The sequence below is a fragment of the Xenopus tropicalis genome, chromosome 2 (assembly GCF_000004195.4).
Source record: "Xenopus tropicalis strain Nigerian chromosome 2, UCB_Xtro_10.0, whole genome shotgun sequence".
In the NCBI taxonomy this organism is placed as follows: Eukaryota; Metazoa; Chordata; class Amphibia; order Anura; family Pipidae; genus Xenopus; species Xenopus tropicalis.
In genome coordinates, this window is record NC_030678.2 from 152,197,734 (window position 1) to 152,211,011 (window position 13,278).

The window sequence follows — 13,278 nt, forward strand, 5'->3', positions numbered from 1 at the left end:
TGATAGTTAAGTCCCTCTACTTCCCAGAGAAGTAACCACTATGAAAAACAGGGGAGCTTCAGATAGTGTTTATGCACCTTTTTTACATAACTGAATGAGCCCTTGTCAAAACAGGAGAGATATTTGCTCCTACTGGAGGTCAAGAAAGGTCCCATTGTAGTCAAACTTAACTGATATTTCACCGTGATCCTTCTATAATATATTAAATCAGATATTCTGAAAGTTCTGTGTGTTGCCAACATAACTGTGTATCCTCTTTTCTGTGCATAAGATTAAACTATAGAATTTTGTGCGTGTATAATGTATGTAAAATCCATACATCAAATGGAATCAATGGCTCTCCCAAATCTTGATTAGATAAATAAATAGTTTTATTGTATTCTGGAGTCAACATTTTATTTTTGCCAGTGGATATGCGTCATACATATCCCACCAGCAAAAAAGATAGTCAGGTAGTAGTTCTAATAGAAAAAGGGCATGATCACAGTGTGTCAGTGTAGCCAAGTTTAAACAAGGTGTAGTTATATAGGAGCACTTATACTAATAACAAGCAGAGCTGGTCCTAACAAAAACAGGTGCCACAGTCAAAAGAGAAGAAAAAATGTGGGTACAAATATCTGGACAGTTTACAACAGAGATGGACAACTTGTGGCATTTCAGATGTTGATGGGAGTAAGAACAGACTAACACCTGGAGAGTTCTACATTGTAGTTGACCATTCCTGATGTACAGAATTTGACATCACATTAAAAATATAAGTTGTTAAGATACAAGTGTTATTCATTATCTTACATTAGTGATCCTTATCCAGCACCATTTTGCTCTCCAAGCCCTTTGAAGTTGCTCCCAGTGGATTCAAAGTAGGGGCCCATTTTTATATTTCAGATATGGAGGCAAGTTTTGGAGGCATAAAGACCATGTGTACTACAAACAGAACCTCCTGTAGTCTGATAGTCAACACTGGGCTATCAAATAACAAATCACTGCTCTTATTGCTCACCCCCTAGAAACTTTTTTCATGCTGGGGTTGTTACCCAATGTTTTTATATTTCAATCACTTTGCCAGATATGCAGTTTGAAATCTAATTAGTGGGACTTAATTGTGGTTATGTAACCCTGTTAGAAATGCATGTGCCTAAATACTTCATTCTCATAAATAATTAGGTGAATTGAAGGTGGTTGATGTACTGTGTTATATCATCCATTAGTTCTCATCTTTGGACTCTGTGTTCATCCCTCTTTATAATCCAAGATGAACAATTAAACTTCAAATACAGTTAACAGTTCAAGCTCTCTAAATCACAGGGGACTAGTGATGAGCAAATTTTTTCGCCAGTTGAATTTCCACATTTCGGCATTGGCAAATAGTTTTGCGAAACTTCCATGAAAATTTGCAGCGGAAAAATTTTTCGCCGTGTCACAAATTTTCTTGTTGTTTCATGAATTTTACGGTGAAGCGAAACGGGGCAGATTTGCTTATCACTACAGGGGACTATTTATAATGCTGTGTAGAAGAACAATCTTCCAGTTTTAAAAAGGACACCTGCCACTGACTTCACATGCTTTTATATGGCAGATATTCTAGTTAGATATTCTAGATCAGTGATCCCCAACCAGTTTGGTTGCATTGAAACCAGGCGTACTGCCAAACAAAACCTCCTGTAGGCTGTCAGTCTACAAAGGGGCTACAAAATAACCAATCACAGCCCTTATTTGACACTACCAGGTACATTTTTCATGCGTGTGTTGCTCCCTAACTTCTACAACTGAATTTGGCCCATGGCTTAAAAATGTTGGGAATCCCTGTTCTAGATCAACAAATGTTGATGACCAGCAAATTAATTATTAAAAATCAGGAACATTCATGTTATATTGAAAAAAAATAAATGATAAGACTGCCAGTCATTAATTTGTTCCAGTCCGGTGTCAGCTTTCATTTTCCTACTTATGATTGTTCTTCCCCCAAACCCATTCCTCCTTTTGAAAACAATAAGTTACCTGCATTAGTAGTTAGAAAATGCTTTTCAGTGTATTTCAGAGCAGTCTGCTTGACATATGTTTCTTTGTGTATTCAAGTCTTAGAATGAACAATAATGAGGCATATCAAACACTTTGAAGTCTTTCAGCAGTACTTCATTTCAGTTGTGCCTGATAGACCTATGAAATTGCCCTCTTGATTAGACTGATATAAAGGAAAAAATTATTCTAATTATAGATGGACAGCAACCAAGAATTCATAGGCCCCTCCAATAGTAAAGGAACTCAAGCATGAAATTTCATGTTTATGCAATGCTTTAGAAAGGAATGAGCTCATGGAGTATAAACATTGGTGTCCTTTATTCCTTTATCTTAACAGCACACTGGAACTGATGTAGTCTGGCTAAAAATCTGTGGTAGTAAATGTATTTTTTGAATGTTATTCTAGGTTTATGAACACCAGGATGGCAGTAAATCACTAAAACTTGGAGACTTTGGCCTCGCAACTGTGGTTGATGGACCTCTTTACACTGTGTGTGGAACCCCAACATATGTAGCTCCAGAAATCATTGCTGAAACTGGGTAAAATACATTTTGTGCCACTCCGTATGGGAACCATATCTTGTAGTTTGATTTGGCCCACCATTTGGTGAGGTTCTTGATGTGTATGCCAGCAAAAATTATTTTTGGCCATGATTTTTTTAAATATTTTCTAGTAATTTTATTTTTCTAAAATCCAGCCAGAAAAATAAAGGGGAAATGTGACACAATGAATGAAAAAGTGAAGGTTAGAGGCACAGGCATTTTTAGTTTGTTTATGATGAGCCATCCTCTGGGCTTCATTATGTAATAAACTTTGTGAATATACAGATGTGCGTGTAGACAGGCATTGCCCAATATCTCACTCCCTCTTTTATCTCTCCAGGTATGGCCTGAAAGTGGATATCTGGGCAGCTGGTGTTATCACATATATACTGCTCTGCGGTTTCCCTCCATTCCGCGGGTATGTACAAAAAATAAAATATGAATTTACATTCCATAACGGCCAGGCAGACGGACATCTGCATCTTTTTCTTGATTGACATTTAATTGGACTAAAATGTTCCAATCTGACAAAATGGCAAAAGTTCAAGAAAATTTCATAGGGGCCTCTACTGAAATCCGAAAGATCAAATTTATGTTTTATTTTCTTCCCCACTCTTCCACTTAGCCTGAGCCAATTTCCCATGAAAGTGAGGTTCATAGTATGTTTTATTTAGTAATTATATAAGTAGCTTTTTTACCTTTTTTATTATACATCCATAATAAATTAAAGGGGTGGTTCACCTTTACATTAACTTTTAGTATGCTATATTCCTAGCAACTTTGCAATTGGTTTATTTTATTATTTATGTAACCCCTATTTGGCTGTAAAACAGTCAAAGCATGGCTAGTATAGTTTTAGAGCATGGGGTACATGCAACTCAATCCTTCATGATGGGCCTTCACTATGTGGAACTATGTAGAACCAGGGGTGTAGTACAACTACAACTCACTATAGCTGTGTGCAGTGCAATTTAGCAATAATGAAGGCTAGACAGTTCTTGCAGTTGAACAATAGAACTGGGTTTATTGTCACAGACAATCAGATCGAGAAGCAGGGTTATGGCATATACTCACAATACAGATGTAATGTGATAGTAGTACTCTCTGAGGACAACAAGAGAGCATGCACACCGGTTTATCCCACTTCTTTGGGAGACTGGGCAGGGTAAATGCACCTGGTCAGCTTGGTACCCCTATAGAAGCAGTCTGGATAGATACCTCAGTCCTCAGGTTGAAAACCTCTAGCCTTAAGAGTCCTACAGCCTACTGTGGATCAGAGTTTAGGTACTGCCTGTCTCCTATGTCTTAACCGTGGCCCTATGCTGAGGCAAATGTGTCTGTATGGAAGCTACATTCCTTGGTGGAGCCAAAACTGCTCTTGTTTCCTTCCCTCTCTATCTCACTTTCCTAGAAAGTGCTCGAGTAACTATCTAACTGGTTCTCGCTCACAGGGTCCCTGTCCCTGACTTCACTAGAGTAGTTGGTGACTGTAGGGTAAATTATTGCTTTACTGGGGCCCTGATGATCCCAGGCTCAGTGGACCTTCACCTGAGACACAGAGGCAGCCAAAGAGGAAGACCCATCCCTTTGCAAAACACTATATTGGAGTGCAAAGCGTGGAGTCAACCTGTAAACTAATAAGGCACAAGTGCATAACTGATACATGGGTCTTTGCCCAGTAACAGCAGAAACTAAGGAAGTTGTAGCATTTTAATTTTTAAATTATTTGCCTTCTTTTTCTCACTCTTTCCAGCCTTTAAATGGGGTCACTGACCCCAGCAGCCCACAAACGATTGCTCTGTGAGATTACAGTTTCATATACCAGTCTTTCATGCAAACCACTCACTGGTTGCTAAGGTAATTTTGATCCTAGTAACCAGATAGCTGCTGAACTGAAGGGGTGCTGAACAAACTGTAAAAAAAAATACAAATAATAAAAAAAATATATAAAATATGTAGACAAATTGCAAATTGTCCCAGAATATTACTCTCTACATCATACTAAAGGTTAACTCAAAGGTGATACACTCAGATGGCTAATGGAAATTCACTCACTGTAGGACTCTACATAAACATACCTATAGAGCAACAGATTTCCTTAAACTGCAAAATCTGTAATATATTAAAGTATATATAGATAGACGACATAAGCTTTTGTATGAAAGGCATTCACAGTGAAAAACAGCTCTTTATTGCTGTGATGTTAAACTTAATAACCAGTTATTTCCTCTATATATTTTGTAGAAGTGGGGATGACCAGGAGGTACTTTTTGATCAAATTTTAATGGGACACATGGATTTTCCATCACCGTATTGGGATAATGTTTCGGACTCAGCCAAGGTGAATATTTCTTTTTCTATAGTTACTGCTACTTTATTTTTGCTACACATGGATGTTCTTGTTGCAGAGGCAGAATTTGTATTTGTGGTACTTCTCTGGAATGTATATTTAGCTGTATTTATGCTGTATATTTAGCTAAAAACAACAATGGTTATTAAACTTCCAATGTGCTGATACTACTAATCATCCGTGCATATTAAATATAAGATCTCCAAAGGACAACTCAACAGGACAACTTAGGATTCTTAATGTTTCCAGAATTTTATTTCATTAGGACTTTTATCCTTTACAAATGATAAATACAGAAAATCAGAAAAACATTTAGCGTTTACTGGCCAACTGCAACCTGAATACTGAAGTCAAACATCTGATTGGCTGCTACAGGTTACTAAACCATGGCAATCTTGACCCTGTTATCACCTAACCCCTACAGGATCAATATGTTCTGTATAATACTATAATAATAATATGCTATGCCTGACATGAGCAGGAAGGCCAGAAGAACAGGCTTCTCGCCAGGTAATGCCTCAGGCACACACCCTTAATGACGCATTCTTATTTAGAAGCCCAGGTGGGTAGGTCGGCACCACTAAGGTGTGTGCCTGAGGCTTTATATGGCAAAAAGCTCATCCATCTATCCATGTTGCTAATGCTTACAGCACAGGCCCACCTTAAAGTATGCAAGAAGTGCATGAATTATTGTTCAAATTAAATAAACTACAAATGATCAGAGCTGAACATTTTAATTAAGCAGGCCCGGATTTGTGGCAAGGCCACAAAGGCCCGAGCCTAGGGGAGGCAACTAATTTGGGTCTGAAGCACAGGGGAAGTGCTGTGCTCCACACACCTATCCCCAGTGCTCCGCACACAAAAATCGTAGGGGAGGGGGTCGGGGTAGACTCTCGGAGACAGCATACATTCATATACTAAAATGATGAATTAATTACATACCTAGGACCTAGCCTACACATCATCGTATTTGTAAAGCAGGTCACATAAGGGCTGATTCTCTGGGTTACCTGGTTAATTGGCACAAGTGCTGATCAGTTAGAATGCTAATTAGTATTAATGACTTCTTATTTCTGTGTTGCCTGATTACCCTGCTAACATTTTAATGGAGGCCATTAATGGAGGTTTTACTGCTGGTTGATCATCTGTGGTGTTATCATACTGGGCCTTCATATGTCAAACTGATTATTAGGTGAACCCATAAACATATTATCCTACTCTTCTGTTACAAATGACCTTATTGCATGGAAACATTGCACTGTGTGTGGCCAGCTATAGTCTACTGTAGGATAAATATAGTTTGGAACTATGATTGTTATGTATGTGCAACTAACAATCATTTTCCAGCTCATACCATTTAACATGGATCAATATAGAGAGTTAGTACCTAACTGCCTGTATCTGTTTACAGGAACTGATCACTATGATGCTTCAAGTAGATGTGGACCAGCGATATTCTGCTCTGAAAGTTCTTGAACATCCCTGGGTCAATGTAAGTGTCTAATTCACAATCGATAGTTGCAGGGCAATTACTGTGCAATCCTGCTGATTAATTATGGAAAAAATACATTGGGGTAAAGTTTCCTTCAGTACCCAGTACCTCTCTAGAATATGGGTGCAATACAGTAAGCCAAGTCCTACCCTGCCTACACTGGGGAGAGTTGAGGCTGTAGGCACATTAAAGGCAAGAGTTTTACTTGAAAAGGTATACTGTACATCAGGGGTCTCAAACTCGCGGCCCGCGGGCCATTTGCGGCCCTCGGTACAATATTTTGTGGCCCGCACCAACGCCTTCTCAAAAGCAATGAATGGATCGCGATTTTTATTGCGATTCAAGGGATAATGCAAGGCATGGCGGGCGGGAGCTGCTGATTGCGGAAATGACGTTATGCCATCATAACAGTTTGTAGGGACCCATAGGGTTAAGCTCCCTATGGTGTTATCCCTTATCTTTATGTTATCTGTGTTGTAATAGGGCAGAGCCCTCTACACTCAGATTATTGTTATTAGGCTGCCCTCTATAGGTTTAGCCCAGGTTGACCACTCCCCTTGTGCAGACTATATAGTGTCTGGAACAAGGAAGTGTCTTCCTCTTTGGCTGCTGTTCTCTCAGGCTGCATGTCATCGGGCCTGAGACACACGGTCTCAGTAAAGAGAACTGCCAGTTTATAAGTCGGGGACAGGGCCCCGTGAATGAGAATTAGCCAGCACAGACAGATTCATTAATAGCACCCTCTAGAAGTGGTGAGAGTAGTCAGATTATTTAGCAAGGGCAGTTTAATAGCCCCAACCAGGAGTTGTAACAAAGGGTTTAGTCCACCCCGGCTCTGTAGTCGTTCTTTAGGGACCGGTTTTATTAGACGCCAGGTACCAGTGTTAGGAGCTCTCCCCTGGACCACAGTCGGCCGGAACACTCCCTTCTGAAAGGTCTATATCTCAGGTGTCAACTAATCCTCTGTGCATCCTCCAAGTGGGTTATTCTGTGCCTAAAGTGTCACATCTGCTGTACTATCTGTGACATCATACACTGCTGCGTCTGTGAGTATACCCTGCTGCACTATAAAGTTGTGCCTTTGTCCAATAAATTGTACCATAGTTATTAAGCAAGAATCCTCTGGCGTCCATTATTCTCTATTTGCACTACACACCTCAGCTAGTTGTAGTTCAACTACACCCTCAGCTCCATCTAATTCTCCCATATAGCGGAGGCTCACCCCTTTGTATTAAGTGTCGCAATGTAACCCATGCTCACATTATCACTACTAGCCTGGGTTTGGTAAATTGGGTCAGAAAAGCGTTACATTTATGGCGCCCAACGTGGGGCCCGAAGGGTTAAATTCATTTTGAAATTTTCGGAGCCATTACCTGAGGGGCTGAGTAAAAGTGTGTGTATTACTTTAAAAATTTCTGACAGGCACTGCCGGACGCGTTAGGTAAAAGGCGCCTGCAGTCCTGATCGTGATCCCTGATAACTAATTGGCCGTGGGTTCGGGCTTGAGGATTCCCCCGTGTAATCCCATTGGCTGGCGGAGCTATCCATCACCGCCCTTGTAACTTTGGCGCCCTTTCGGCGAAATCCCGCGAGAGGCGGGTTGTTTGTGAGACTTGGGCGGCCATTTCCCCGAGATAGTGACATCACGGGGGCCATTTTGGGTTGAACTTTCCCAGAGAAAGGACGCGTGTGCCACTACTCGAGGCTAATCCAGAATTGAAAGTGTTGTGCGGCTGCCGGCACTACAGTATTCTCACCTGCGCTATCAACGTCAAAATACCAACCTTACTCAGCGGCTGCAGAGAAGGATTGATTGGGTATATCACTCCGGGACCAGCGGCTGCGGCCCGGGTGACGACGCAGTAGAGCGCTTACCGTACAGTGAGTACCCCACGGCTGTGGGCTACATTCTAAAGCATTGCACTGATCGGATCACGGCTGTGACCGAGTGTACAACAGCACCTTTGTGCTTTGCCATATATCATCTTGTCCGGAAATCGCGGCTGCGACCGGGCATTTGGGCTGAGACTTGCTGCTAAGTCAGCTGAATCATTGACCCGCAGGCGCGCCTGAAGGCTGCCATTAAAGTTTGGGACAGTTTGTGCAAAGGGCTAGAACTATATTGCCGCTGTTGCAGAGCGACCTTTGTGTTACCAGACATGGCGGAAGTTAGTGAACCATGCCCAACTCCCCCTGAGAGTGAGGAGAGAGACATCCCCATTCAAGAGCGCCTAGTGTGGCTCGGAACTTATGGGGAGAGAATGACTGAGGATGGCGGTGTGGTGGTGGAACCCCAATGTGCGATGTGCCGTCAAGCTATAGTACAAGCTTGGAAGGGGATGGAGGACTGTTGTCCGTTTTGTCGAACCCGCTGCTGGGTGAGGCCCATGGGAGCCCGGAAAGGAACCATTTCTACCCCAGGTACTTCCAGATCAGCAACACCTTCGTTGGCGGCGTTATACCCGCCACCACCCTCAATTACACCAGAGGTGAAGCAAAGGGAGGGGGTATCTCCCAGGTCGGAGAGCCCGGATGCGGCTGATGCCATCTCTGTAGTAGCCTCCGAGAGTGTGTGGCCCAGTGAACGGGATGCTGACCTCCCTCTGCCTACTAACACATCCACGGACGTGTCTGTCGTGGATCCCCATCTGTTGTTGCTTAAACTCAATATGGGACGGGGCAGGTCTCGTTCCCCCACTCCAGAAGGAGCCAGTGCTGTGTCAACCCCATCCACAGGGAGTGACCTTTTCATAAGCGGCTCACTAGCCAGACAACGTCAAGTCCCCAACTGGATGGCCATGGATTTTGGGCCCCTTCCAAAGAGCGCTTCTAATGAGGAGCTTCGCCCATTTGAGCCACCCAGACCAAACGAGAGACCTTCAAGTGACCCGCCAGGCTGGCCTAACATTCCACCTCCTCCACATGCAGTGAGTAAGGACACGTCCTGCTGCGTTGCCCAAGGGAGGGCTGATGCTAGCAAGTTTCGGTCTGTGTCACGGGTTCAGAGGCTCATAAACGAAAAGGTGTACCAGCTTTGGGGCTTCTATATGCCCTATGCCCCTGAGTGGGTTTTCGATGAAGTGGAGCGGCTCCTAGACGAGTGGCTCTATGGAGTCCTCATCCGGCGAGAAGGCCTAACACCTGGAGGCCTCCTGCATCAAAACGCTACCAAGAGGAACCAGGACGCCGAGTACCTGGCAAACCTGGCAAGAGAGTGGTGGTTCGGCCGAACCATCCTGAAACATGGAGTCCGGTCATGCGGTAAATTCCAAAAGGACCGCACGTTTGCTCTGCTGTCTAATCTACCATCAGGGGCCAAGATCGACAAACCTCATCCGGCCTACTATGTCGCTTTCAAGGTGACCAAGGATAAGTATGACCGCAATCTCCACTGAGAATCCCATGCCGGTCTGGATTTTCATCCCAGATGGGATTTTCCCCCGGGTGGGAGGTGGGTTTATACTTCCTTAAGGTTAAGGGAAAACCACCCACCATATTGGGCACACCTCTAAAGAGACTGCCGTGTTTTTGCCGCCATAGGGTGTGACCCCTTCTTCCAGTTTGTCCACAGTGATGGACGTGTGTTTTTGTTCTTTAAAGTTGAAGCTCTCAAGTGAGAGACTGTAAAGTTTGTTTCAGTTGGGTGAACAATAAAAAGACTGCTGCGCCCCCATCCCACTACAACTTCTATTTTCATCTACCTCACTGAGAGTAGGACCCATTGCCTAATCCACACCACGAAGTGCATGTCGAGACATCCATGAACACTGGGTTAGGGTGGAAGGCCTGGACTTAATAAAGTTGATGGGTGGGGATGTATTACAGTTTAAATTGTGCCCAATAACAATTTCTTTACAGCCAAGCATGTGCCTGGGGACCCCTGAGTGAAGGCAGGATCGTCCTCATGTGTAAGTGTATCTGTTATATCCCTGTTGCAGGTTACAGGTGGTATATCAAGGATACCTAAGTGTGTACCTGAGCACCACTGTTTAGGGGCAGGAAGGTGACTCAAGAATTCTAAGTATTGTGCCTGTCATACCTCTGTTGCAGAGTCAGATGGTATGTCATGGATCTATAAGTAAAGTGCCTGAGTGATCTATTATGACACTCATGAATGTATATGGTTTACAGTAACGTAATTAGCAACGAAACAGTTAATATTTTGTTTAAACCAAAAATCTGTTACAGCTAAGAAGGTGCCTGGGAACCTGTATAGCAGGAGAAATTCCCATGTTTGCATTAGAGTGATCCTACAGGACACTCGAAGTGTATATGATTCAATACAAGTTGCTGTATGTGCCTAATCTTTCTTTGCAGATATCCAGTGTACCAGATACTCCTCAGGAGAGGGTATCCGAAGTGGATGTAAGGATACTGTATTTTTGCACTAATTCAATGCACTACTGTTTTTGCTTGAAAAGTGTACTTAATATTATTTGCCATTGCCGGGTCGGAATGGATTTTTCCCCCGGGTGAATGTAGGGACCCATAGGGTTAAGCTCCCTATGGTGTTATCCCTTATCTTTATGTTATCTGTGTTGTAATAGGGCAGAGCCCTCTACACTCAGATTATTGTTATTAGGCTGCCCTCTATAGGTTTAGCCCAGGTTGACCACTCCCCTTGTGCAGACTATATAGTGTCTGGAACAAGGAAGTGTCTTCCTCTTTGGCTGCTGTTCTCTCAGGCTGCATGTCATCGGGCCTGAGACACACGGTCTCAGTAAAGAGAACTGCCAGTTTATAAGTCGGGGACAGGGCCCCGTGAATGAGAATTAGCCAGCACAGACAGATTCATTAATAGCACCCTCTAGAAGTGGTGAGAGTAGTCAGATTATTTAGCAAGGGCAGTTTAATAGCCCCAACCAGGAGTTGTAACAAAGGGTTTAGTCCACCCCGGCTCTGTAGTCGTTCTTTAGGGACCGGTTTTATTAGACGCCAGGTACCAGTGTTAGGAGCTCTCCCCTGGACCACAGTCGGCCGGAACACTCCCTTCTGAAAGGTCTATATCTCAGGTGTCAACTAATCCTCTGTGCATCCTCCAAGTGGGTTATTCTGTGCCTAAAGTGTCACATCTGCTGTACTATCTGTGACATCATACACTGCTGCGTCTGTGAGTATACCCTGCTGCACTATAAAGTTGTGCCTTTGTCCAATAAATTGTACCATAGTTATTAAGCAAGAATCCTCTGGCGTCCATTATTCTCTATTTGCACTACACACCTCAGCTAGTTGTAGTTCAACTACACCCTCAGCTCCATCTAATTCTCCCATATAGCGGAGGCTCACCCCTTTGTATTAAGTGTCGCAATGTAACCCATGCTCACATTATCACTACTAGCCTGGGTTTGGTAAATTGGGTCAGAAAAGCGTTACAAGTTATTATGGGAAGACGTTCTGTGTGCACAATTAGCTGCTAAGGAGCTAATTGTGCACACAGAACGTCTTCCCATAATAACTGTTATGATGGCATAACGTCATTTCCGCAATCAGCAGCTCCCGCCCGCCGTGCCTTGCATTATCCCTTGAAAGCCAATTTTTTGTGAAATCCCTTATGCGGCCCAGCCTCATCCTGACTTTGCCTCCTGCGGCCCCCAGGTAAATTGAGTTTGAGCCCCCTGCTGTACATAAAGCACCTTGAAAGGAGCTCAAGGGAAAGGATGTAAAAGGGCAATATTTACTGATATATAATCCAGTTTTGTAAGATTCTTCAATAGGCCACTAAATATGATATTTTTTTTTCATTCTGGGGGTATAGTTTTCCTTTAAGGCCTGAGTGCAAACATATTTGCTTATGGTCTTGTATTTGTCGTCTGGTTAGCAGTACAGAAACAGTAGTATTTATTTATCAAAAACCTAGAATGCCTATTTCTATTTCCCATTGTAGTGTTGCCTTTGTCAATATCTTCTTTGTTCCGCCTTGCAGGATGATGGGTTACCAGAGAACGAGTACCCCCTTTCGGTGGCAGGAAAAATTAAGAAACACTTTAACACGGGCCCTAAACCGAACTGCAACTCCGCCGGCGTCAACGTGATAGCAGTAAGCATAGAGATTATTATATTTTGTTTTCTAAAGGTATTTGTAGCATCACTGTGACCCTGATATCTGACACTCACATGGGGGTAATAAACAATATTAAATCACATATAAAAGAAGGAAACTTCCAGTGCAATATGGAATTGGGTTTAAGCTTAACAACAAGGTAGGCCCGGGTACACATGCCCCAGACCTTTAGCCAGGGGAGACAGCAGGATCAATGACAGTTATGAGACTGGTACTTTCCAGGCCCACAATAAGTAGAAGAGTTGAAGCAGTTAATCATAGGCTAGATTAATGATCTCCAACCAGTGGCTCATAAGCAACATGTTGCTCACCAACCCCTTGGATGTTGCTCTCAGTGGCCTCAAAACAGGTGTTTATTTTTGAATTCCTGGCTTGGAGGCAAGTTTTGATTGCATAAAAACCAGGTGTACTGCCAAACAGAGCCTTCTGTAGGCTGCTAAACCATATAGAGGCTATGAAATAGCCAATAACAGCCAATATTTGGCATCCCTGGAAGTTTTTTTCATGCTTGTGTTGCTCCCCAACTCTTTGTGGCTCAAGGGTAAAAAAGGTTGGGGGACCCTAGGGCTAGATTTAGGGTGAAGACACATGGAGCTACTAGTAGCAGCTACTTGGCTAGTAAAGTAGACAATGCTGATCATTTACTGATAATTGTCTCTATGTGTGTTTTAGTAGAGGCAATTCTCAGTATTGTCTATGGCAGGGTATTTTCTGGAGTTTAGTAGCCGTGAAAAAGTAGCTGCTACTAGTAGCTCCATGTGTCTTCACCCTCAATGTCCTGGAGACACATTAGGCTAACTAAATGATTGTTTA

The 13,278-nt window shown here is 43.0% G+C and overlaps 1 protein-coding gene across 6 annotated transcripts in view; it reads left to right on the forward strand.

Annotated features, from left to right (window-relative positions):
- Positions 1–13,278, forward strand: part of dclk1 (doublecortin like kinase 1) — a 202,379-nt gene that overhangs the window by 166,722 nt on the left and 22,379 nt on the right. For all 6 annotated transcript variants that reach the window (XM_012957154.3, XM_012957153.3, XM_012957152.3 and 3 more), the window contains 5 exon segments: positions 2,426–2,559; positions 2,903–2,980; positions 4,807–4,903; positions 6,324–6,404; positions 12,328–12,441. In XM_012957154.3, the coding sequence (XP_012812608.1) occupies positions 2,426–2,559; positions 2,903–2,980; positions 4,807–4,903; positions 6,324–6,404; positions 12,328–12,441 (504 nt within the window).